Source organism: Paramacrobiotus metropolitanus, unplaced genomic scaffold, assembly GCF_019649055.1.
Source record: "Paramacrobiotus metropolitanus isolate TYO unplaced genomic scaffold, Prichtersi_v1.0 Parri_scaffold0000068, whole genome shotgun sequence".
NCBI lineage: Eukaryota > Metazoa > Tardigrada > Eutardigrada > Parachela > Macrobiotidae > Paramacrobiotus > Paramacrobiotus metropolitanus.
Genome location: NW_026570288.1, coordinates 142,589 through 168,421, shown reverse-complemented (window position 1 = coordinate 168,421; position 25,833 = coordinate 142,589). Strand labels below are relative to the sequence as shown.

The 25,833-nt window shown below is 44.9% G+C and overlaps 5 protein-coding genes and 1 pseudogene across 7 annotated transcripts; 2 read left to right on the top strand and 4 right to left on the bottom strand.

Annotated features, from left to right (window-relative positions):
- Positions 1-1,263: 1,263 nt before the first annotated feature.
- On the bottom strand, positions 1,264-2,934 carry LOC129594453 (uncharacterized; annotated as a pseudogene).
- On the bottom strand, positions 2,492-4,446 carry LOC129594481 (macrophage mannose receptor 1-like). The gene is made up of 3 exons (XM_055491177.1): positions 4,231-4,446; positions 3,885-4,164; positions 2,492-3,701 (listed from the first exon to the last, which is right to left on the bottom strand). The coding sequence occupies exons 1-3, from the start codon at positions 4,283-4,285 to the stop codon at positions 2,981-2,983; spliced, it is 1,056 nt and encodes a 351-aa protein (XP_055347152.1). The 5' UTR covers positions 4,286-4,446; the 3' UTR covers positions 2,492-2,980.
- Positions 4,447-5,195: 749 nt separating this feature from the next.
- LOC129594498 (uncharacterized) lies at positions 5,196-6,613 on the bottom strand. Its single transcript, XM_055491200.1, has 3 exons — positions 6,479-6,613; positions 6,131-6,407; positions 5,196-6,066 (listed from the first exon to the last, which is right to left on the bottom strand). Exons 1-3 carry the CDS (start codon positions 6,534-6,536, stop codon positions 5,259-5,261), a joined length of 1,143 nt encoding a protein of 380 aa, XP_055347175.1. The 5' UTR covers positions 6,537-6,613; the 3' UTR covers positions 5,196-5,258.
- Positions 6,614-12,938: 6,325 nt separating this feature from the next.
- On the top strand, positions 12,939-17,476 carry LOC129594452 (speract receptor-like). The gene is made up of 20 exons (XM_055491153.1): positions 12,939-12,966; positions 13,152-13,176; positions 13,332-13,467; positions 13,616-13,654; positions 13,739-13,807; positions 14,154-14,291; positions 14,356-14,406; positions 14,475-14,648; positions 14,708-14,846; positions 14,927-15,008; positions 15,062-15,251; positions 15,310-15,486; positions 15,542-15,833; positions 15,892-16,162; positions 16,232-16,451; positions 16,537-16,672; positions 16,745-16,793; positions 16,922-16,971; positions 17,038-17,129; positions 17,204-17,476. The coding sequence occupies exons 1-20, from the start codon at positions 12,939-12,941 to the stop codon at positions 17,252-17,254; spliced, it is 2,409 nt and encodes an 802-aa protein (XP_055347128.1). The 3' UTR covers positions 17,255-17,476.
- LOC129594445 (uncharacterized) lies at positions 17,427-18,790 on the bottom strand. The gene is made up of 2 exons (XM_055491146.1): positions 18,154-18,790; positions 17,427-17,820 (listed from the first exon to the last, which is right to left on the bottom strand). Exons 1-2 carry the CDS (start codon positions 18,557-18,559, stop codon positions 17,666-17,668), a joined length of 561 nt encoding a protein of 186 aa, XP_055347121.1. The 5' UTR covers positions 18,560-18,790; the 3' UTR covers positions 17,427-17,665.
- Positions 18,791-19,079: 289 nt separating this feature from the next.
- On the top strand, positions 19,080-25,244 carry LOC129594426 (atrial natriuretic peptide receptor 1-like). Of its 3 annotated transcripts, none has more exons than XM_055491114.1 (22): positions 19,080-19,252; positions 20,127-20,363; positions 20,449-20,490; positions 20,560-20,584; positions 20,689-21,002; positions 21,063-21,106; positions 21,173-21,211; positions 21,273-21,548; positions 21,637-21,687; positions 21,808-21,981; positions 22,047-22,185; positions 22,253-22,334; positions 22,411-22,615; positions 22,674-22,850; positions 23,131-23,419; positions 23,485-23,755; positions 23,813-24,032; positions 24,093-24,228; positions 24,311-24,359; positions 24,650-24,699; positions 24,767-24,858; positions 24,919-25,244. In XM_055491114.1, the coding sequence occupies exons 2-22, from the start codon at positions 20,291-20,293 to the stop codon at positions 24,961-24,963; spliced, it is 2,793 nt and encodes a 930-aa protein (XP_055347089.1). In that variant the 5' UTR covers positions 19,080-19,252; positions 20,127-20,290; the 3' UTR covers positions 24,964-25,244. The 3 variants fall into 3 exon arrangements, with proteins under 3 accessions (XP_055347089.1, XP_055347088.1, XP_055347087.1); XM_055491113.1 differs by lacking the exon at positions 19,080-19,252 and having other exon boundaries at positions 19,983-20,363; positions 21,273-21,350; positions 21,411-21,548; XM_055491112.1 differs by lacking the exon at positions 19,080-19,252 and having other exon boundaries at positions 19,983-20,363.
- Positions 25,245-25,833: the final 589 nt, after the last annotated feature.

Genomic DNA, 25,833 nt, shown 5'->3' with positions numbered 1-25,833 from the left:
ATTCATTAAAAAGCTAATTAAGTAGCCTTTTTTATAGTGATATCTCAAAAAGAAAAAAGCTCGCTCGTCACGACATTAAGTAAAACTATAAAATAAGAAAACCTGAGAATGCATAAGAAAACTAAAACTGTTCAGCCAAGTATTAGCTCAAATTGAGGACGTGACGGGCCGGCATCGTGTCATTCTACTTAAAGCCGGTCGACAAAATGGTGGGTCACCGTCGCAACGCACAAACTCACACGATATGTTGCCCAATTCCCATCGCTCTGAATAAGGAAGAGCAAACGCATGTGTTCGCGCATCAGTATACAGCATCACTTTGCTGGAGAAAAGACCACGAATCAGACATTACTGAACCACCTGTAGGTAATGGCCTGCAGGCTTTTTAGCACAGAGGCGAGCTGAAAAGGCCTCCAAATAAATCAGGTTTGGCCAATAACGTACGGTCATCAAAAAGTATGCGCTATCAATGAACCCAAATACTACAACCCGCAAACTGCATTGTAGTAATAGTTCTTTGTCTATGTTGCGATAACGCGTTAATACTGCACAATACTGCATGATATATTGATGATAATATGGAATTTTCCCCTTTTGTCTACCGAATAATTAAAACAGAGCTGAGCGAGTTGCAACTGCCGACTGCAGATCAGTTTATCATGTCCACGTAGTTCCATCAGTTCAGTTCACGTAGTTCCGTAGTTCAGTATGCAGAAACGTTTAGTCCACTTAAGATCTTTCCACTTGATGGAATCCAGGGAGGTTTGGAAACAATCGATGGTTCTGTACGACCGTTTCGTGGCAGGATGGATACATCTCGCACGAGGAATTCCGCGGACAGAAACACGACACTATTCATTGCGCGGTCTGCGTGCCATGATTTGTCTGCCTTAAGTTTTTGTAATTGATTGCTCTACCTCTTGTCTGGATGTTTGTTGTGTTTTTTAGCCTTTAGCCCGACCTGTTACAATGGACTTCATAAATGTGGTTACACTTAAAGCCGATAGCGCTATGCATACGGGTGGCTATGTCATATGTGTAACCACATTTATGAAGTCCACTGTAATTTGCTGCTGTTTAATTCACGTTAACTTTACCCGGTACATGACAGTCTGTTTTTATCACACATTTTGTTAATTTAACTGGATGCAGATTAGCAATTACTAATTGTTGTTGCCTTGGTCGAATGAAGCGCGAATGATAGTCATGAGCGGAAGAGAAGAAGGACGCCGAGCGCGGTCGGTAGGAGGGTGGCGAAGGTGCTCACTGGGCGTGGGCTTGGCTGAAGGACGTGGAGTCGAAGCGGTAGCCGTCCTTATCGCCCTCGACGACGTCGAATAAGTTGTTGCGACCGAAGCCGCCGTCGTCGGTGTTCACGCTCGCCCTTCTGGGCGAAGGGATCCTTCAGCAAGAGCGTCTGCGTCTCGCCCTCGGACTTGAAGCTGTCGTCGGCGCTCGACTCGTAGATGGACTCGCAGAACGACCGGCAGATGCTGGCCTTCTTGTTCCTAAAACGTACAACACAACACCGGTGGTTACTTGCGGTTCAGTTAACTGAGCAGTACGGAGGAGTCGCATACACACTCGCGTAACCAGGGTCCAGATGTACTGGTCGGGACTGCAGAAGTAGCACATAAGGTAGCTGATGCGGTTCAGACAGTCCTACGTGGCGCCGAATAATTGGAACATGTCGGCGAAGACGCTGGTCACCTCCGTGCGCTTGCAGCAGGCGTTCCCGGCGAACCACGAGCAGCACGCCAGGTTGGGCTCCGAATAGCGGTCCAGCCGGTACGTAGTGCGTGCACTGGTTGCTGGTCGCGTTGTTTAAGGGCAACAGCAGTAATATCACGCCAGCTGCTCGTCATCAGGCAACCATCTACGAACAACGCCAACCGCATATACCGTTACACTGGTTCAGTACGAGCCGCGGCAAGGCAGCAACCGGAAGTAGCCCCTCAGCCCGCAATCAACAACCACAGAATCGAATGCACATCAAGTATTCATCATAATCATCCAGTCAATATCGCTAACGAACTAGAAACAATGATTTTCTTAAGGACAATTGAAATACAAGAAGGAATACAATATTAGACGTACTTCAGTATGCACTTTGCAGCGCTATAAACACCCATGCATTCTTGCACAACTGCTTAATTCCAGTGTACTGGCAGTGTACTTGAATTGCACTTCTGAAGAAATTAACAGGAAATTTAATGTGGCGGGAAGAATTATGCCGCTGCGATTAAATTGAATGCACCATTGATTTTTTCTTTATATGGGTATAATCTTCGCACAGTACGAGCTGTATTCTTAATTTTTGCACCTTCGATGTATCCTGTTAGGCTTCCCTTCAATTCCCTTGGCCCTTAGGCTTCTTTATAGTGAAATACATGCGGGATACATAAGAATATTGCAGAAATACGGTGGCGTACGGAAATAATTAACAGAAAGTTTAATACATCTGCTACTTTGTAAGTCGTTGCATATTGATTCCCATTTCCGCGACGCATAATTACGTACAGGTGGCTCAATAATGTCTGATTCGTGGTCATTTATCCAGTATATAAAGTGACTCTGTATACTGGTGCACGAACGCATGCGTTTGCACTTCCTAATTCCAGAGCGATGAGAATCGGGCAACATATCGTGTGAAGTTGTGCTGTGCGACGGTGACCCTCCATTTGTCGACCAGCACTAAGTCGAACGACACGATGTCGGCCCGTCACGACTGGAAACGACTGGAAGTAACGACTGGAATTCGCAGCACCGGTTAGAGCTCAGCTGGTAGAAAGTTCCACTACATTACGAACGATAGCCGCTAGCCAGTCCAATAAAAAATCTGTACGTTGCAAGCAAAATTAAACAATGCAGAGTCAACAGTTATCGCAAACTGGCTTCAGAATAACCATTTTCGTTGATAGAGATCTTCTGCATGTTGGCTCACGCGCACTGCCAAACACCGTCAAATCAACAACATAACTTATACTTTGTAAAATCCATTCAAATAGGTCAAAAACTCTCTATATGTCTCCATGCATTTCTTGGATCCACCGCTGCGGAAAACCAAACCAATGGATTCCGAGTTCCCGGGATCCAGGCTGGAAACAGTTAAATTCCCCCGCGTACATGTACACTGCACTGTAATCGGTTCGTAATACGATGAACGCTTCTGTCTGGCTTCGCCGGCTTTAGCCAAGATCCACGAATGCTGATCGTGCAGTATCACACGGCAGTCAAGGGTGTTGTCACCGTCAAACACCGTCGTCAGCGAGTCCATCAGATCCAGATCACCTTCGGGAAACTGCATTCGTCCAAGACTGCGAGAAATGTTCAACGGTTCAAGCAGATAGGATGGAACATCAACCGGCGACACCGGGCCTGCGGAAGGCCATGTGCTGGTTGTATCTATATACGCTGGATCCGTAGTAGGAGGTTGAGGAGTAGTGTACGTAGGTTGTGGGCGGCTTGTGGTGGTGACCCGGTCAGAAACTGGAGCTCTGCACAGGGCATATCTCCGTACGCTACAATTATCCACGAACCAGTCGCCGGGTAAATGCTCTTTACCATATGATCCTCGCAAACCCACACAGCTGTTTACAACAGATGGAGAAATGGCTGGCTGTCCATATCCCCAATTACTAACCTTTACTCGGCTGCCGTCTACCCAGTAGTTGAAGGCAGTCCATGGATCACTGTTTTCCCTGTGGAAGGTGGAATGCTGTACAAGTGCACGGAAATATGTATGTATCCATGCATATGTAAAGCTACAGTTGAATAAGTGTTAATAATAATAATTATTCGCGGCTAATCCTTTCCACGCTCAGATGGTACCGGATATTAGCAAAACGGTACCAGCACCGTTTGCCGTTTTGCGCTATACATACCTCAAACCAATCCAGAATTCTGCACCAATGCGCGAAATTACGTTCGACATCAGTTGCTGCTCCTGCATGCTGCCGATGGTGGCTAGATCGGCGTTGGTGAATTTTGTCTGGCAAAATTGTCGTGCATTATCGAAATTGTGATAAGGACGGGGAACCCATTCGGATCCGTCGCTCGGGTTGTCCCCAAAGTAGAAGCATGAACTATTAAACCGTACTCCCCAAGGATCACATCCATCTGGATGTGGAATGTCTATTTTCGATGCCGATCTGATGTCACATTCTACAATGAGTAATATCCATTGTACCAAAGCTGTACCGGCGCTGTTCAATAATATTTAGTAGATACCTGCGCCGCGCATCCAAATAAGCCCTAAAGCTACAACCTTAATCAGAGTTTTCATCTTTTCCAGAGAACGAACTAACGTTTCAAAATAACCAAAATACCATAAAGAATTCTACTGTGTTCACGGACTAACGTAGCGGGAATCTGAATATTGATATACCTACATTGAACCTGCAAAGTAGCACATGTATTTACTTCTGCAGATGGAACTACGTGGACATGATAACCTGATCTGCAGTCGGCAGTTGCAACTCGCTCAGCTCTGTTTTAATTATTCGGTAGACAAAAGGGGAAAATTCCATATATTATCATCAATATATCATGCAGTATTGTGCAGTATTAACGCGTTATCGCAACATAGACAAAGCGCAACGTATTACTTACTGTAATGCAGTTTGCGGGTTGTAGTATTTGGGTTCATTGATAGCGCATACTTTTTGATGACTACCCACCGTACGTTATTGGCCAAACCTGATTATTTGCAGGCCTTTTCAGCTCGCTCTGTGCTAAAAAGCCTGCAGGCCATTACCTACAGGTGGTTCAGTAATGTCTGATTCGTGGTCTTTTCTCCAGCAAAGTGATGCTGTATACTGATGCGCGAACACATGCGTTTGCTCTTCCTTATTCAGAGCGATGGGAATTGGGCAACATATCGTGTGAGTTTGTGCGTTGCGACGGTGACCCACCATTTTGTCGACCGGCTTTAAGTAGAATGACACGATGCCGGCCCGTCACGTCCTCAATTTGAGCTAATACTTGGCTGAACAGTTTTAGTTTTCTTATGCATTCTCAGGTTTTTTTATTTTTATAGTTTTACTTAATGTCGTGACGAGCGAGCTTTTGACGTTAGACGCAGTGTTCGTCGACAAAGTGTCGGTGACTCGCTCTGCGACAGTACAACGGATGAAAGCTGCCAATTTTATGGCCGCTAATAAAACTCGTATATGTCTCGAGGAACTACTTCAGTGCAACGGTATTTGCAATTATTGTTGCTTCGGTTGTCAGCGGGTAAAAACAAATTGCTAAACAACTCAAAAGTGGCGAAAGCCGGTAACATAGCTCAAAAACTCTCTGTACGTCTCCATACATCTGTTGGATCCGCCGGTGCGGAAGACCAACCCCGTGGATTCTGATGTCCCCGGGTCGACGTTGGATACGGTTAAATTTCCCCGGGTGCATTCGACTTTAATCGGTTCATAAAACGACGCCCGTTTCTGTCTGGTTTCGCCAGTCTTAGCCACGATCCATGAATGCAGATCGTGGAGGATCACACGACAGTTGAGTGTATTATCACCGTCAAACACCGTCGTCAGCGAGTCCACCAGATCCAGATCCTCTTCGGGCAGGGTCACTCGTCCCAACCGGCAAGTAACGTTTAACGTTTTCAGCAGGTACGACGGAACCTCAAAGGAAATTTCGGTGGGCGGTACTGTTGGGCGAGTTGTTGTAATGTCTGCTGGCCGTCTGGTAGTGGGTGGTGGCACGGTGTACGGCCAGTTGGGCGTGGTCGGACGTGTTGACACTGGAGTCCGGGTGGTCGAAGCAAACGTCCAAGGGCTGCTTTGCCGTGAGGTTGTGGAGGTAGTTCGTGTGGTTGTAAAGGTTGGCGGCGGCGCACTGGTTGTGGTTAGGAAAGCCGGACCTTTGCAGAGAGCGGGTCGTTCAATACTGCAGTAATCGGGATACCACATGCCGCGAGTGTGATTATTGGCCAACATTCCTCGGATTCCAATGCATCGGGGGTTCGCAGGACTGGGCGCAGGCACCCCAGGAGCTCCCCAGTTTGAGTAGGTCACCGGCGTTCCATCTATCCAGTTATTATATGCACTCCATACTTCTCTGTCAGTTTACCGGAGATTTTGAGTACCCGTAAATAACGCATGGAAGTTATACTAGTACTTACCGTAAACCAATCCAAAAGTCTGCGCCATACCCAAGAAGTATGTCGTTTATGGAGCTTTGTTCTTCGTAAGACGTAATGGAAGCCAAATCTCCATACCAGAATTTTGTCTGGCAAAATTTTCGCGCTTCGGTGAAATTATAGCGAATACGCTCACCCGAGGTAGAGCCGGGATCTTGTCCAAAGTAGAAGCACGAATCACCTATTAGATGGCTCCAACGGTCACATCCTAATCCTTGCGGTATAGTGTACGGCGGTCGCGACGTCGTCGTCTGACAATCTAAAAAGGCCCAGATAATACTGCATTAAAAGTACGCATATTATAATTTTACAATTTTGTGTTTGTATTACCGACGCAGGCATTCCAAATTAGCCATAAGGTTAAGGTTAATGTTACAGTTTGTCGCATTTTTGCATCATAAAAGAAGTACACGGATGGGGAAAACGTTATTGACAATTTATGTCAGTAACGATCATGGGTAAGCTATAATTATGTTACTCGCTAAAATTTTCGTTGTTTGCAGTCGACAGATAATACGGTACTCACCGATAATTCTGCACAATCTCAGCAGAATATGCAGGTGTTATGCAATAAGGCGTCTGCCTTAAATTTCGATTTACTGTAGCTGCAGTTATCACTTTTATCGCTGCCTTTTTTCCAAGCCATTTTCTTTGTTCATGCTCTGATTTACGACATAATTTTAAGATACCTTCCAATGCACGCACAATGAAGAAATGTATACGTGCTTACGCGCATGTAGCTGTACACAGACTGTGAATCAAAACTATTCAAAAGTACCGCCAAAGGTTCATACCGACCGGCGTGGCGTTGCCTTACCAATTACCCGGGTAATTACAATCAGCAAAACGCGTATCACATCTGTGGTAGGACGAATACGATCTCCGGCTTTTAAAACTCTGGGATACCGGATCCCAGCATGCATTTTATATTTTACAGAAGTCAACTGGACGAATACAATTATTAATATAGATATTAGCGCAGTGCTGCAATATTTTTATCAGCATGAATTTATTCTCATTCGTAGGAATAGAAGTAGCAGACAGGGCGCTACCGAGTCAGGTTAATGTTTAAACGCAAAGGCACGGATTTAGATATTTTTAGATAATGTAATAATTTACTTGTTAGATCTACGACACTGCCCAGTGCCCATGCACTTGCGATTGTTGCGAAGGACGACATTTTGATGATCCCCATCTCATCATTAAGTAATCGATCTGGGCATTAATGCAGACACAGTCGTCCACCGCCAGCGATTCAGCTGCAGCCATGAGCCAGTTACTGTCCAACAGAACCAAAGGTTCGACTGAATTCCACCTAAATATTGTCCTGTGGATGCTGTATTTCCTGCACGAATGCAGAAATTACGCATCGAAGAATTGTTACAAACGAAAGCAGCAAATAACGTGGACGATGCGCTCCTGAGTAATGGCAATGTTGTCAGCCCGCACGAGCTGGCGGTTACCACTGCCGTTCAAACATGCTTCTGTGTGTTTCTGTGAGTGCTGTACTGTACTTACACTACAAAGCCGCTGACCAGAACATGATCCGCTGGCGTACAGTACTTGGAAACTGTAGATTTGACTTTTTGTTGGTTGGCGCTTGAACTACTTTCTGTTTTCGCTTTTCCCTTGTAGTTCTGTCTGTTACTCTGAGGAGACACAATCGCAGTATTTCTGTTTCTGTCAATCTGTGATAGTATTTGCGTTAGCTTGATCGATCAGCGTTGGTCTGCGTTTTTGCTGGTGCGTCTCCAGCCACGACTACCGAGACTCTCTGTGCTGCCGCGTTCGACTGCAGCCCTAACTGTATTTGCGCCATGCTGATTTACAGAGACGCTGTCGCAGCGTGGAACGCCGTGGATGTCTGTGTGGACGACGGTCCGCTGCAGCACGGCAACGTCATCGGCGTGGTGGAGGACGGCCTGATCGTGGATTTCCATTGCGCCAGCCAGCGCTCGCAGTTTGTGGAGTATGAGCGCATTTTTCGCTACAGCGAGCACGAGCGCGCGCCAGTGCAGAGCGGGACAGCCGATGTGCAGGTGCTGCTGCGACGGCAGCTAAAAGCTGACGAGCCATGGGTGTGGTACGGGGGCCACATCGTTCCCAACGTTTGCCCGTACTCCAGCGATGATGCTCGCTTCGTGGAGGTGCAGCTGCCGCACGGCCCCGTCCAGGAACTGGTCCCGGAGCGGCAAGTGCGCGTGCCGCCCGCGGACGCCCATCTCACCAATCGGCGCGTGAAGAAGAATGATTTCGTGGTGCGCTGCTGCCCGCTGCCGGCCGCCTACTGGTCAGCCGGTATGCCGCAGCTCGGCAGGGTCTTCAACAGGGAATTTGGCCAGCGGCACAGTGTATTGTTCGTCGCTCGGCTCAACCAGACTCTGCTTTATCTGCAGAAGGCCCATTACAGAGGCCAACTGGACGCTGATAGACTGGTAAATACAGATACAGTCAGCGCGTACGTACAATCTGCATTCACTGAACTGTCTAGATTATTTCAGTTTACTTATAATTCTCACGGCTTCTGCCAGACAGACACTACATGTAGCAGGAACTAGTAAGCACCTGTTCTGACGTGTGTTTCGCGTTAATTATTAATTATTTTATTATTAATATTACGGTGTCGGGTACTGTACAGATGTAGGGCTGCAGGATTGCGATAGGAATTAAATCGAGCAACGTACAAGTGTAATGTAATGATGCCCGGGCGCATGCAGTGAAATAAGTGAAGTTGTCTTGCAGGAAAAGGTATGCCAGCTGGCGACAGCGGAAGACAGTTGCATCACATCTCGTTCCCTGGCGGGACAAGCGCAGCCGGTGATGGCAATGATGGTCAGCAGCGGGAGCGGGCCCGCTGGCCGCAAACGGCGCAAGGTGCTGGACAGTAGCGCCGGGTGTCTGCATTTGCCGGATCTCGTGCTGCTGGAGCTGTTCCGCTCGCTGGACTCCATCGAGCGCGTCCGCGCGCGGCTGCTCTGCGCGCGGTGGAACGACCTGCTCACCCTGGCGGCCCCCTTCCCGGATGTGCGGGTGTCGGCGGAAATCGATGATTACGGGGACCAGGGGGTGTTCGGTGAGGCCAGCATGTACTGGGCGATGGCCGGCATCCTCAAGGCTCTCAGTCGTCGCACGAAGCTGCTGGTCATCACGCACCGGCAGCTGGGCAGCGTGGAGGCGCTCTTTCCGGCTATTAAGCTCAAACTGAACAACGGCCGTCTGCCGCTGCTGGTTTTCTACAAGTGCGATTTCGGCTGCGACCGACTAAGTTTCCGGGACGTTATCGAGCTGGAGGCTGGCGTGGCCGTCGAGTATCCGTGCGAGCGGCTAGTGTGGAAGGATTGCCGCATGGAGGACGGATTTCTGCAGGCTGACATTGCTCATCATGAGTTCAGCGTGCAGTCCCGAGCCTCGCGACAGACCATGGAGCTGCAGCTGTGGGGGCTCTTCGAGGAGAATCTCGTACTGGAGACGCCGCTGGATTTGCCGGCCCTGCAGGCCATGATCGCTGCCGCCCATCGTCCGAGCGGCACGGGTGAATGCCAGTTGAGTAACCGCCGCGTCAACATCCTCTGGCAGGTACAGATAGGTTCTGTATTATTATATACGTGGCCAGATGTACGTTGATGTTCTAATACCGATTGTTTAAACGGGCGACACCTCGCACACACATTGATGCACACTGATGTACTGTACTGAATTCCTGTATTCCTACAGGGTCTCGACAAGGAGCAGGGATACCAGGCGGATGATCCACGCCCGACCACCACGCACTACCGCGACTGGGACTGGACGCTGGAGACCATGGCCGATGTGGATGTGCGCAAACTGAATAAGCTGTCGACCGCCTTTCTGACCAAAGTGTACCGCGATCCGCAGTCCGATGAGTGGAACGAGTAACCGCCAGATGACGTTGCTGACCTTTTGCTGGCACTGTTTGCAAGATATAGTGCAGCTGCATGTAGCGGTCCGGCGCAGTACAGCATCGATATATGAGCTTGTTATGCCGCGGAGTCCCTGTTTAGTGTAGCAGATAAGCGACTGTTGTTTGTGGTCGATCGGTTAAGTAATTTGACGGATGTCATTGTTCCCTGTGTAGACGATTAACTTCATTTTATCTCTTTTTTCCTCATATTAATTCTTTCCGGCTCTTTGACATTATGCACCCCTGTCGCGGCCTTAATTTGCCTTTTGTAATATGTTACATGTTTTGTTCGTCTTTTATTATTGTATGCTGTTATTTTAATTATATGGGGTAACAAGTGTCAGCTAGATGCATTCGTACATTTTTGACAAGTATTATGTAAACGTTCATATTCACTTTGAATAGAAATTTTTGCTGTTCGCTTTGAATAAATCCTCTTTCCAAGAAGCATGGTAAGTCGTTGAGGTTTTCTTATGCCTCTCCGGTCGGAAAAGAAACATACAATGACAGAATCTCATTGAACCGTTTACATTGAATTTTGGCGGACGATTCAAGTACGTACTGTAGAAATGTTATAAGTCCCGCATGCCAGTGCTTTGATTAATAATCGTAAATAACAATAACTATCGTATTGATTTTGTATTGTACCTGGCATGAAAATCCATAACAATCATACTGGCACCGGAAGTAGTTTTTTCTTTTCGTTTTCACAAGGACGCACAAGCATTTATCATTACAAACGCTTCACACGTTTCCTTTAAAATGTTTTTTTCTTAAAATCAAATTCGTGCTTACAGTGTTGTGAAAACACTGCAACACTTCACTGCACTGCAACAAATAGCTTTGGTACGGTTGCTTAACCGCACGAGGTGGCTGTTACCTAAAATGTGTATACATTATCTCAGTTCTTTTGAGCGGGCTTTTATTGTACACCATTTAAAGTTATTTTGTTGTTACACCGAACCCAGTGACTTCAGTTACGCCACTGCCAAGCCCGGCCAGTAGCCTTGCCAGGCGTCGCACACATTGCATCGAGCAGAGCGTGCGATTTTTTCCCTCAACCCTAAAAGGAGTCTGTGGTTCAACTTGAGCGGTTGGGAACAGTATAGCAGATAACAGGCAGGTGGTACAGCTGACATGACATACGTTCCCCCGGTCTAGCACGTCAGCGTGAAAGGTTACGCAAAGTGATTGCCCTTCGTTCTAGATGAAACTCATAATCAGGCTTATGCCGTGTTTCACGTTTTATGCATAAACCCCTGGTATTCATCAACACTTATAGTCGAGCAAGGAGCGCCGGCATGTGATCACTTAAAATTATAAGCATTCTAGTTACTGGCAGCATCTGGATTCTGGAACTTAACGTAATCTCTCTGTAGTTACTAATGCTGCAATATTGAACGGCACCAAAATACCTTTGTATTGTGCGGTACTTTATAGGCTGGCTTGCGCAATTATCTGTAATGTGAGCACTGGGCACTTAAGAAATAATTGGAGTATCATACAACATCATGGATCGGCTGATCACACAGCTGGTTTAAAAGTCTGATGGCTCATGAAAGTGAAGATAAGTGTGGTGTATGTGTGTGTAAAATACGTATTGTACAGTGTATGTACAATATCGTCTGTACAAGCACTCACGCAGCATAATTAACAATGGCTGTTGCATCAGTTCCTAGCCGATCTCTGGTGTTAACACCATAAGTAAACATGCAAGACCTAAACGGCGCTGATCGTTCCATTGGAGGCGACCAGTTTTGTTTGATACCACGTTCAGAATCTCTATTTACCGAGTTTGTGAAGTTAACAAACCTGCGCGTATAACCGTAGCGCAGTTGTAACTGGGAGTAAAATGCGGGATAATTGCTTATAAATTGCTGACCTTACTGAAAAATATCCGCCCTTCCGCGAACAAAGTTGGCGCTTTTCCGGTTCCTACGAGCCATAATTATTTTTGATGCGAGAAGCATTCGTGAGCCTTTAGTATTTCTGCAGTTCTAAAGGTCGTCTCGTCATTATGTCCCCCGCGTCATAATCTGTTTTCAGCGGTAACACAGCTGACATCCAGAAATGAATTTTCTCTTAGTGATTTTATTATTGGCAGCTGCTTATCTGAAATGTAATGCCTTCAAAGTTAACTTCATAATAATAACCATTGGCGAAAACCCGTTGTACGGATATTATGCAGCCATGCCCTACTTCGAAACGGCCTTTCGAGAAGTTGCTCTGCTGTATCCCAAGGTGTTTGCTAATGTAACACGGCAAATATTGTACAAAAAAGGCAGTTCAACGTGCGCGGATGGAGTGGCTGCCATGCCAGAACTGTTCGGGGAGGTCTTCCAAATTCTTGCCAAATCAACGTCATTTAATATCATTTTGGCTCCAGGTATGGCTTTCTAGCTAGACTGTAATAATGTGCAACGGTTCTGTTAAAGCTTGTTCTTGTATTATCTTATGTTTTCTTAAGTGTTCTCGGTCGCAGCCATTTCTCGGCAGTTTGCCGGGGAAAACTCTTTGGCAAAAGATTTGGTTGTTGCTGGTAATTTTTTTATATTGTGTTATCAGTTATGGTAATCGTACTATGTACAATGAAATGCTTACATTTCCCAGCACAAATCGCTAATAAAAATCATTGTCATGAAATGCTGGCATCTGCATGTGCAACAAATTGTATGGTTAACAACTTAACATATCGCAAGATAGACATACACGTCTGGTTTTCGTTAAGCTTCTATGATATTGGAAACAAAAATTCTTCCACTTGATAATTCACATTTTTTGTTTATACGACGAAAACGCTTTCGACTGCTTTGGCATCCGTACATATTTTCTATAACGAGTTTCTGTTTTACAGGATGCAGTTTGGAAATGGTTCCCTTGGGAGATCTTGCCCGAGGTGCGTACAGTATGCACTAATATGTTTTGCACAGATACTTTCAGTCCGCCAAACCGTTTCATTGCCATTTATCTTTGGTCTTTGGATACATTATGCATTCGTAGTAGTTCCTATTGGTGTAGAGTTATATGCCTATCCTGCAACAGCATTCAATATGTCGGATAACGTTTTTGTCTTATTTACAGAAACTGATGTGCCGTTGCTTGCAAGGTAAGCGAAAATGCAAAATTATTGTTGTAACGACCCAGATATTTACACGCCAACAGTCTGAGCCTATTCTCAGCACGGATGTATGTTTGCCAACACCGGATTTATCCTTGCATCCACGGCCAGGGTGGCGCGACGTCAGATTTCTAGTACTACAGACAACCGTCCTGTGATGCCTCCGCCTTCCACGTAGCGGCATTCCTGGATCCGTCGATCGATATCAAATGGAGTAAACGTCTCCAGGAATACGATTCCGCCCACGGCGACGTCTGCGCCGAGCCAATTCAGAGTCAGGTGCGTGCTTCCTGGAGATACGCCACTTGCTGTTCACAGAACAACGTACAATTTTCAATCAGACAGACAGATGCGAAGATGGCATGCGAATGGAGCAATACGGAGATTGATAGCATTCTGATGCATGATATACAGATAATTGCGCTAGATTTTGGCTCGCTCGCTCAACATGACCAGCAACGAATACGTAAGACATATACAACTGACGAACCGCAAAATTTTTGTTCAACCTTACAATTATACCGTTCCAATTTCATTTCTCATCTTATAGGTTTTCATATATCCAATTCCAGTTCAAGGACCAGATTCCTTACCGATACAAATAAATGCAAACGACAAGGTTTGCAAACACATCCCATTCATATATAAAATTGAAACCTAGAAAGCATGCGCATGAAGGTTGCATGTGCACGATTGTAGCCGGCAGAAAGGTGGACGGGTGGATGGTGGATGTTCAATGAAATCGCATCCACCAATCTGCCGACCTTCGGCAGAAAGGTGGATGTGATCCGGCAGAAAGGTGGACGGCTCATCCACCAATCTGCCGAAGGTCGGCAGATTGGTGGATGCGATTTCATTGAACATCCACCATCCACGCGTCCACCTTTCTGCCGGCTACACACGATGACTTGGTGCTCCGCTAAAGTGTGTACCCTGTCAAACTGGAATAGGCCTGCTGTTTTCAGGATTCAGTGGAACTCTATAAACAGGTGGTGACCTTAAATTTTCCCCTGCCAGACTATGCCGCCCGATTATCTTTGGGGAACGCTGTAGCACGTACTGCGGAGACACTGTTTCATTACAACTACAGCGACGATGAGAAGGTAGCGTTATTACAGGTGGTCAGGCAGCAGAGCGTAATATACATAATCCGTTCTTTTCGTACAGACTAACGAGATCACACTGTCTATACCAGAAATGATGATTACTATTGGCCAGGTATATTTTTGCATTGGTTCACTGATCGAAACTTTTGTGCACCGGTATCCAGGTCCCTTGTACTGCAGGTTTTGAGCGAGTTTGAGGACATTGGCTTTCCGCTGAGCACACAGGAATTCCGTAAAGCTTTTCTCAAGCGGCGCTTCCAAACAAATATGCGACCGGTAGTGATGGGTGGACTTGGAATGCGATTGGTTGATTCAGTCTTCTCCAGGCTCAACACGACGACACAAACGTTTCAAGTAATGCAATGTAATTTCAGCGCGCAATACGGGTACAGCAAAAATATTCTTTGGTGCAGGCAGCCTGGTATTTTAATTTCACACTGAAAACACTGACCAAAACTTCGGCCCTGGCGGACGATTGGAACGGCGCTTATGCTCCTCCTCTTAATGAGCCCATTTGTGGTTTTCGAGGAGACCGATGCGCAGAAACTGATAGTAAGCTATTGCTTGCTGATAAGTATGGTTAATATTTCAACGTCCACAGCAACGGTTTAAGTATACACAATTTATCGTAGATACAATCGCTATCATAGCTGGATCGATCGGCGGAATTGTTGTTATCCTGATTGCTAGTTTGCTAGGAGTTTTCTACTACATGTAAGTTTTGGACTAGACTAACAGTTATATGTGTTATCCAGAATCTTCTGCAGGAAACACTCACTAACGGCGGATCGCAGCAACTGGTGGCTTCTTGTGCCAAAGGTCATGGCTGTGTCTCCCAGTCTCGGCGTCCAGATTATGCCGCTTGGCCACGATTCGCTGTGGCTGCGAACTGAGGTTATTGGCATTAGCGAAGAAGATATCTTGGCGATGCGTCCAATTCGTACCGTGTGTTCTCAGGTACAGGCATGTTTCATGTGATTGAATGAACATCGTACATTACCACTTGGCGTTCTAGATTCGTCACATTCACCACGAAAATATCTCCCATTTTCGTGGTATATTTTTATCCACACCCAAAACGACATCTATAGTCTGGGAAGGCGGACAAGGAACGCTGCGCTCCTTCTTATCAAAAGAAATCATCATGTGCGACGCAGTGATTCAACTGCATTTCGTCTGCAACGTAATCCAGGTATTAAAATCAACATACAACGAAACGGTCAAAGCGGCACTGAACAGTTTTTCAGGGTCTTCACTACCTTCACCTCCAAACTTCGGTTCGGTACCACGGAAGTTTATCCAGTTTGTCAGTAGCTCTCGATAGTCGTTTCACTGCCAAACTATGTGATGCCGGATCTCGAAAGATCTACCAGATTCTTAGCAAGTCTTCTAGCTTTACTCTAGCTGATCAGGATGTTATGCTTCCGCCGGATAGACAGACTGACGGTTCGCAGTCGAAGGATATATTCGCTCTTGGTATCGTTATGTACGAGATCCTAAAGGGCATGCCGGTATTTCCCAGCAGCACCATTAACACCAGTACGTTTGGATGGGTTTACTACAAAACTCGGTTTAAAATCTTCCGATCGGTTTTTAGGTTCAGTCAAACATGCAAACGCTGATTTCCAAACGGCTTCAATCGACATGATAGCGAAATGCATCGTTGCGGACCCAGCACGCCGACCGTCTATTAGGGAAGTCGCGGATCGTCTGAATAAATTCCGGCCAAAGGGAAGCGTTGTAGCTAATATACTGCATCGGCTAGGAAAGCACGCGGAACACTTAGAGCATATCGTTTCTCACCGAACTCAGGAATTGTTATCGGAGCAGCATAAAGTGGATTTGCTGTTGGGCGAAATCATTCCTCCGTAAGATAAACATAGACTACGTTTGATGTTAGAGTACTTCAGCTGAGCGTTTAACCGGTTTGTATGTAGATCGATAGTCACGAAACTCCGCAACAAAGTTGTGATTCCTCCGGAGAGTTTCGAAGCGGTAACCATCCTCTTCAGCAGTATGGTTGGGTTTGACCTTTATTGCAAAGCCAGGTCGCCCTTTGAAGTGGGCATATTTTTGAATGAACTGTATTTGTTCATCGACGGGTACCTGGCTTCTTTCGATGTCTACAAAGTGGAAACAATCAAAGATGGTTACGTCGTAAGTAACTTGCAAAATTGATACTTGCAGTTCTATTTTGTTTGCCTACTAATTCGTTGCAACACACGCAACGCACACGGTTCAGGTAGCAAGCGGAGTACCTATCCGTAACGAGGAACGACATGCCAAGGAGATCGCATCGTTTGCTTTATTGGTGCTGCGCAACTGCACAAAAGACAAACTGAAGAACTATCTCCCGATCAGGATAGGAATACACACAGGTAAATTGACATTGCCCTAACTGCTTTATACTGGCTCGGTGCAAAACGCCCAAGAGATTCTGCCTTTTTTAGGGACGATTGCTGCCGGGGTTGTCGGTTCCGTTATGCCGCGTTACTGCTTGTAAGGATCGACTTGTTTCTTATGACTGCAAATGCGAGTTTGCAGTTTGCAGTACTTATGACTACAGTACTGTACAGCTTTGCGCTGAAATTTCGTAACGTGAATTTCTGACACACCTCATGTTCCAGATTTGGAGACACGATGAACACGGCTAGTAGAATGGAAAGCCATGGTTATGGTGAGAGTGGCAGCGTACGGCACCGATTTAATGTTTTATCATTTTAGTAACCAACTTTCTGTATAGAATCGAAGATTCACATCAGTCCTAGCACAAAAGAATTTCTAACTGGTGACAATCGCTTCAATATCGAATCACGTGGGCTTATAACTGTCAAGGTAAGACCCTGCTGCATTATCTCTCTAACTGTTTGGTTGACAATGCGCAATTTATTTATTTTCATTTTCAACAGGGCAAAGGAATGATTGAAACTTTCTGGTTGAATCAAGGCAATACAGCATAGTCATTAACTAATGACAGCTTGCCGGTGCATTTATCATTGAAACTCTTCTACAATTATTAGTTTTGCTGAGTGCACGAACGATGCAGCTTGGCGGCAACGTGCATCATAACGATAACCGGCCATTTGCTTCTTTTTTTAGTGTCATACGTTGAACCGTAAATATCGCGAAATAATGCGTAAGCGGCGCTCCCGGCACTTTCAGTTTCCAACATTACTTGCAAAACAAAATGAAAGACAATGATTGTTGCACGGAAATAAAAGAAGCTCTTGTAATCATACATAAGGATTTGGCGCCCAAAGACGTGGCTTTGTTGCATTTGTATCTACATGTGCAATATATATAAACTGCAGAGTAGTATAGCATAAAGATTTGTCGAAGAATAGAAAGAACAAAAAAATCAAAAAGTGTAGTCAATCACTGGTTTTCTTGGCAGCATTCTTGCCGGGGTAACCATAGCCGACAAAACGATGCCCATACGTCACAGGTTGGCTGGTTTCAGCATTGTGGATATTTATGTATTCTTTGTTGGGATGATCTCCTCTGGCATGAGAATCTTCTGCATTGCCTAGGAAATCAAAAGTAATGTAGTTTTGGGAGTTGTGAGAAAAATGCAACAATAAACAGTCGGTAAGCTGAAAAATTCCTCTCCGAAAGCCGAAAACGGATTACCCGACCGCAAAATGCAATAAGCAATTTGCCATAAACTAACTTTTACTCAACGAAAAACTCAATTCCGTGTGGACGTATTCAAATACCACAATATGAAATAATTTTAAGGCGTCCCAAGAGTTATTGATGTCTCAGTACAACTACAGTAACTGGCTCTATACAGCGAGGGGATGTACAATATTGAGGAAACCCTGATTAAGGGCAACTGACTACGTAGGATAATACGCACAAAACTGGCGCATTTCTGCAAGAAAATTGGGTTTCCGCGCTAAAAATTCCGAAGAGGTCGTATAACCGTATCCCCCACGCCCCTCCATTCCGTACTGGTCAACCCGTTTAACCATACGTTTTTCCCAGTTAACACTGTCGATACTAGACTGTTGCTTGTCGACGTTCTCGCCAGTAAGGCATGGAGCACTGCGTCGTGCTGTAGGTGGAGGATATCCGTTGCGCTCGAACGATACGCGTGGCGATTCATAGAACCACGACCATTTCCGCGTCGTCTCATTGGCATCAAAATTGTTAAACCTCAATCCAGATCTCCCGTTCCCATTGTTTCCGTACAACCAATCCGCATTGCCAGCAGCCGGATTATAACCGGCATTTCCTGGCGGGTTATTTTGCCACAATGGCATTACGGTGTTAAATCTTTATCAAAACCCTTGGAGTTCGCAAACAAATTAAAATTTTCAAATGCGAAAATTGATTCCTACGAGCTAAACATTATGCGCGCGCCGTGTTATAATATAGCGGCGACTCGCCTTAGCTAGCGCTCAGGTGCATTCGCGACACCTTAAGTGTAACTTTTGTAAACATCCGCTCATTTACGAGTATGAGTCTGTATGACCAGCTTTTCTCGCTACATTTGCTGTTATTTTTCACGCGAATAAGAAGACAAACAGCTGCTGTTCGTAACAGTTACCGTGATTTGACAAGCAAATAACATTTCTCGCACATACTGTACAACAAAGAAAAACGCACGTACGTTTCAATACGGAAATCGCTTTAGGGTGACCCACATACAAGTGTTACAACCACTGTCAAAAGCAGCACTGTGATACTGTATGAGTGGGCCAGAAACTAGGTGATTTAATAAGAAAATTCCGCAATCTCGCAAAAACAGCGTAATAAATTAAAAGTTTGGTGTCTAACTGTTTAAGACTCTAAGGTGTTTACAGTCATGGATGGCTTTACAGCGGTGTGGCGAGGAACTGACTATGACTTGACAAGGAATTAACCATGACATTCAGTTAATTAGTGCCGTTCCAGAGTTTGATGACAAGCGACACAGTATTCTTACCTGGATTAAATCTTAGCGCTGCCACCAGGTACCGGTTGCAAATCCATCTCACCGTTTTCAGTTTTAATCCTTCTGATGGAGTCGTATAACTGATTACGCTATACAGCATTACGCGGTTGACGTAAGAGTCAAAGAGTTCGAGGCAATTTGCTAACTTTAGTATCAAATACTCGTCGCTGCAGCCTCCATATCTCAAGCAAGTTAAATACAACGTTCGCTTTTGAGTGACCTTTGTCGATACGGTACACGGTGCCCAGATTATCGTCAAACTCGCACTGTTTTGACATTTTGAATCTACTTACAAATACGTAAACTTTCTGCGTAAACCTAATGAAACAGTGCATGTCTAATGAAAGATTTAAGCCTAATGAAAGAGTTCTCGCCATGTCAAAAATTAGTGTAATCCTGCACGTGTCCATAAACCAGCTAAAAGCCTTTACGCAAATTACGTCATACTCGTCTGCAGACTTTGCACGCCCGCTAATTACGCCATCGCTCGACAAATATGACGTCTTCCCCGCCTATTACCTTCCGGAAATGCCAGGCAGCTGCTCGCCCACACTGATCCCTTCGATAGATACGAGCATTGTACACATACTCGTGTCATTCCGTTGTATCTGTATAATACTTTTCAGGCGGTCGTTTACTAAAGATACAGCAGCCTTTACACTTTAACCCTGATCAATACAATACTACCAAATCCACTGCCGGCTTATCGTATACAAATCTTCCCGAAGCGTTGAACACAAGTTGTAGCTACCGTGATGTGGACGTCTTGCACTCTTTTACCGCGAATAAACGCTCTTTGACAACAAGCAAAATGTTTAAAAATACACTTTGTATTTTAATTTTGATATCAATGCAATCGCGAGTTAGAAGTGTTAACGTGACTTTCATCATAGTGGTTATTGGAGAGAACCCGTTATATGGCTATTATGCAGCGTTGCCGTATTTCGAGAGTTCTTTTGCCGAGGTAGCAAAAACGTACCCAACGGCGTTCGCCAACACCACACGAAGAGTACTGTACAAGCCGGGAAATTCTGCCTGTCCGGATGCCGCGGCGGCTATGAACATTCTAGTCGGGGAAATTTACCAAATTATTAAACAATCACAATCTTTTAATGTGATTCTGGCACCAGGTAAAACCGTACGTACTAACGGAATTACCTTATCATCCGAAAATTATTACTGGTATTAGGCAATCATATTTTCATTTTCTTCAAGGTTGCAGTTTAGAACTAGTTCCTTTGGGAGATTTTGCGAGAGGTACGTAAATTGTAAACAGAATATTTGTAAACAGAAAAGTGTTCTGTTTTTATGCCAGATTTTTTGTAGAGGTTAACGTTCCGCTGTTGGCAAGGTTAGTATCCTAGTTAAAGCAGATACTTTATTGTGATACGAAACATTAAAACCTATAAGGCACAATTTGAACTGCAAATATTTTTACTCGGATTTTTCGTTTAGCACCTCCACAGATGCCATGTTTGCCAATGTAAAACGATACTCGACTTTTCTCTCCTTTGGATCCACGGGTCAAGGCGGCCATGCCGCGGCGATTAAAGCCTTTCTGGATTACTACAACTGGACGACCGTTACGTTGTTCTGCGATGCGTTCTCCGCATTTCCGACGGTAGCGGCATTTTTGGGAGCCCATTGCCGATCGATAACGTTCATTTTAAATGTGGCGGGAAAATACAGTTTCTACTTGGAATCGTACGACTCCAAGTTCGGTCGGGATTACGAAGCACGCTTGCTGCGAGCCAAACGCCAGAGCCGAAGTAAATTATCTTGATCTTTTGGCTTTATAGCGTTTCGCTTAATGCAATCTATTTCTACAGTCGTTATTATCCTCGCAAGAGCGGATGAACTGCAGAAAATTATGGTACATAATTGCCGTTTTTGTCGTATTACACGTGTGAAGATCGATCAAAAGCCGCAATGTTGACAGGTTTTGGCGCACACCCTGAACATGACAAACAGCGAATTTGTAACACAAGCAGGTGACTGCTATCGATATCGGATGACCAGAAATCAATTCTTAATGACAGGTTTTTCTCCACTGTATTCCGGTGCAAGGCCCTGATTATGTTCCCATACAAATCGATACCGGCACCGTTCATGATAAGGTCAGCTTTATCTGTCAGGCAAAACTGGGAATTTCCTACTGGATTTCCGTTTATTCCCAGGACATCTTCGAAGCGTATAAAAGCCTAATAACGTTGAATTTTCCACTCCCCGACTACGTCGAACTGGCACCCTTCACGGATTCTGTGGCGCTCAACTCGCAGTTAAATTTTCATCATAATTACACAATCGATGAAAAGGTCAGCCTTCCTCGTTTATTTTGTTTCTTAAGGTCTTTCCCAACGTTACGCTAAACACTTACGACAAACTTTACTTTGCATCTTGCAGAACAATGAAATAACTCTCGCGATACCGGAGATGATGACAGCCGTTGGAGAGGTACTGTAAGCGGATCCGGTGACTACAAGTGCTTCGTTACACACGTGCAGGACGATATACGTACCCGCTGTGCGATACACATTTCCGGATCCAATTACATGTGTGGCATATGTGTCGCAGGTTTTGAATGAATTCGACAAAAACCTTGCGCCACTTGACACAACAACATTCCGCAAGGCCTTTCTTAACCGTTACTTCCGGACCAACGTCCGACCCTTGATAATGGGTGGCCTGGGAATGCGGCTGTGTGACTCGGTTTTCTCCCGGCTGAATGTGACAACTAGAAAATTTGAGGTTTGACGGTGATGTTGTTCAGAAAAATTGCTAGTTGCGACACCGATAAATAAGACAATTTTCAGTCGGCATGGTATTACAACTTCGCCTCAACCACATTGCAAAAAACCTCGCTATTGGCGGATGACTGGAACGGTGCCGGTGTGCCTCCGCTAAACGAACCAATGTGTGGATACCGTGGTGACCGCTGTCTCTTAAGTGACAGTACGCATTTTCTGCATTTACTTTCTTTTGTTTTCAGATTAGTAAACGTAAGAAAATAACGTTTTAGACATCACAGCAGTTATTGCCGGATCGGTTTGCGGTATTGTCTCAGCCGCCGCTATAATCTTTTCTGGATTTTACTATTTCATGTACGTTCAGCTGGTATATGTATCCTACTGTCATTGCCTTCCGCAAAATATTGTAAGTTGGGTATTTATGTTACAGAAAAAAATCGACCAAATTCGATCAGAGTGGTTGGTGGATGCTCGAACCACAGTCGTTTGTCACGGATGGCAACAAACCCACGGTTAATGTCGGCGTCCAAACTATGCAGATTAATAGCGAGTGCCTGTGGCTGCGCACGGAGAGCATCAATACGCGAGACGGTGATATTTTGTTGATGCCTTCGATTCGCGTTCTTTTCTCTCAAGTACGCATTGATCTATCGAACGCAGCATGACCCTATGCGGTAATATGGTTATTTTCAGCTTCGACAGGTGCGGCATCAAAATATTTCCCACTTTCGCGGCATCATCATACTGACACCTAGTACAACATCCGTAGTATGGGATGGCGGCCGGGGAACGCTGCGGTTATTTCTGTCCAAGGAGGCGATTATATCGGATGCGATTGTGCAGCTCCATCTTGTTTTCAACATAATTTCGGTACCTCAAGAAACTTTTATTTGATTTCGCTAGGATTACTTAAGACGAGTGTACAAACACTCTTTAAATTATGTCTTTCGGTTTAGAGAATAAATACAAAGGTGTACTGCCAAAAAATAGCAAACGTACGAGCAAAAAATAAAATTAATAGTAGCTTTGCAGCATATAAAATTAAAATAAATAATTTAAGTTTTACTCAAGATACATAAACTGCATCTATACAGTCTATACTGCAGTCTAAGGAAACATACTTGTATACCATGTTTTTTCTGTTGAACAGGGTTTACAATATGTACACTTACAAACACCGTTTCGGTTCCATGGGAGCCTATCCAGCATGTCTGTGATCCTCGACAGCCGGTTTACGGCCAAATTATGTGATATCGCATCAAAGAGTTTCTACCAGATTTTGTACAAATCGCCTTTCATCATTACGGAACAAGATGTCATGGTTGGTCCGGAACGGAAGGTTGCCGGTTCTCCAGAAATGGACATCTTTGCCCTGGGGGTCATAATTTATGAAATACTGCGTGGATCAAAAATATCACCCAGCGAAACCCTTGATATTAGTAGATACGGCTTCTTTATGGAGTCTTCTACAATAATCGTTTAAAAAATGGGCGTATTTTTGTAGATGCCATAAAGTATGAAAATATGCCTTTCCAACTCGCCGTAACTTCTGTGATTTCTCAGTGTACAGCAGCCGATCGACTAGCGCGACCAACCATTAAACAAGTGATAGAACGTCTGAGCTCGTTCCAGCCAAAGGGCAACGTGGTGGCCAGTATACTGGAGCGGCTGGAACGACACGCAGAACATTTAGAACACACCGTTGCCCATCGAACGCAAGAGTTGCTGCTAGAACGACAAAAAGTGGACGTATTACTAGCGGAAATAATTCCACCGTAAGATATGCAAGGTTATCACAAACCTACTTTTTGAACCGTGGATCTTATTGTTAGGTCAATCGTTTCAAAACTACGGAATAAAATCATCGTTCCGCCAGAACGCTTTGAAGCCGTGACCATTCTGTTCAGCAGTATGGTCGGTTTTGACCTTTACTGCAAAGCCAAATCTCCGCTGGAAGTCGGCGTCTTTCTCAACGAACTCTACACATTCATCGATGGGTATTTGGCGTCGTTTAATGTGTACAAAGTCGAGACCATCAAGGACGGTTATGTTGTACGTCGATCGCGTCTTCTGTCTTACAAAGTTCATCAAGGCCTTTTTAACAATCGTTAGGTGGCGAGCGGCGTACCAATCAGGAACGGTGACGAGCACGCCAAAGAGATCGCCCAGTTTGCGCTGCTGGTACTTGGCAATTGTACACCGGACAACCTGAAGCATCATCTGCCAATAAGGATAGGAATACATACAGGTATTATGTGTCCCTATCTGCACATCGATCAGACAGCTAACACTTCCCGAACATCAGGGAACCAGTACAAATGTTTCTGTAGGTCCGATAGCTGCCGGCGTTGTCGGGTCCGTGATGCCGCGATACTGCTTGTGAGTGGAAACGTAGGGTTAATTTATTATTTTGTCAACAGCTTTATACGCACACGGACGTGTATCAGGCCCTCTCGCTGCGCACCTTAAATTTCTCTGTAAGTTAAAGTGCGAGAGGGTAGGTACAAAGTGGGCCAAGTTTTAAAACTTTTAAAACTTTTAAAGGTTTTAAAAGTTTTAAAAGTTTTAAGACTTGGCCCACTTTGTACCTACAGTGATAAGGTGCGCGGCGAGAGGGCCTATTAACGGTTACATAACTTACACTCACGGTTATTGTATTTGTGGTGAAGGTTCGGAGACACAATGAATACAGCAAGCCGTATGGAAAGCCATGGAGAAGGTGAACTTTGTCCCGCAAACAGGTATAAGATGTCCGAACAATGCTTCACGCATGGATTCTTCTCTAGAGTCGAAAATCCACGTGAGCCCAGCTGCCAAGGAATACTTAGCCGCGGATAAACGTTTTAACCTCCAGTGTCGTGGATCTATCATGATAAAGGTATGCGTTCCGTGAATTTCCATTGAAAAAGCTTCGGGTGATAAGGCGTCGTTTTTTAAGGGCAAGGGCTTGATCGAAACCTTCTGGCTAAGCGGCGCTACCTAACTGCTTCCGGAAAAACACTTTCTTGCCACGGAATGCGCATCATTGCCATTGATAACCATATCACTTTTTTAATGTACAGACTGTACATGTTTGCTGCACACTGTCTGTACGTTGTGCGCCCGGTGTGGACGCTTTCCGCAACTCTCAGCAATTTTACAAAGCGAATAACTTTCTTGGCAATTTGCTCAGAATACGGCTGGTGCAAATATTTGGACTAACAAATACATATGTTTGTTATACTCCGTATGTTGTAAATTGGATTTAGGGGCATACAACATTAGCGATTTATTTATGGAAAATCGGCTCAGAATTAAGTTTGCGGGACGGTGCATGAGGCTGGCAAAACTTGAAAATCTACGTTGTTAATGCAGCTTCTCGTATGGATACTCTCCTAAATATAGGAAATGTTACCAGCTACTCGTATTTACTGTTCGCACAACTATTAACAAAAACCTTCTTGCGTCTAGCTTACGCAATTTATGTAATTATACCGTATAATTATAATTATATAATGCAATTATATAATTTTATGTAATGTAATTATATATATTTATGTAATTATACCGTACGTATAATTTATACGTACCAGCGCTTAACAATGTAAAGCCCACTTCCATACGTATTCTTGCCCATTTTGTGTCTACATCATTTTTGGACGAAGGACTGCAAACCCAAAACGGATGCTTATCATATCAGAATTGTGAGTTAGCACCTGTGGGATTATACAGCCCGTCACGAGATGATCGAACGTGCCTTGACAGTTTCCCGATGCATTTTTTATAAAAGCACAGGCTTCTTAATTTTGCTGGCGCATGGTCGTTCGGATAACAAGCAGGGTAATAAGCTTAAGCTACGTATATATGCCTCATT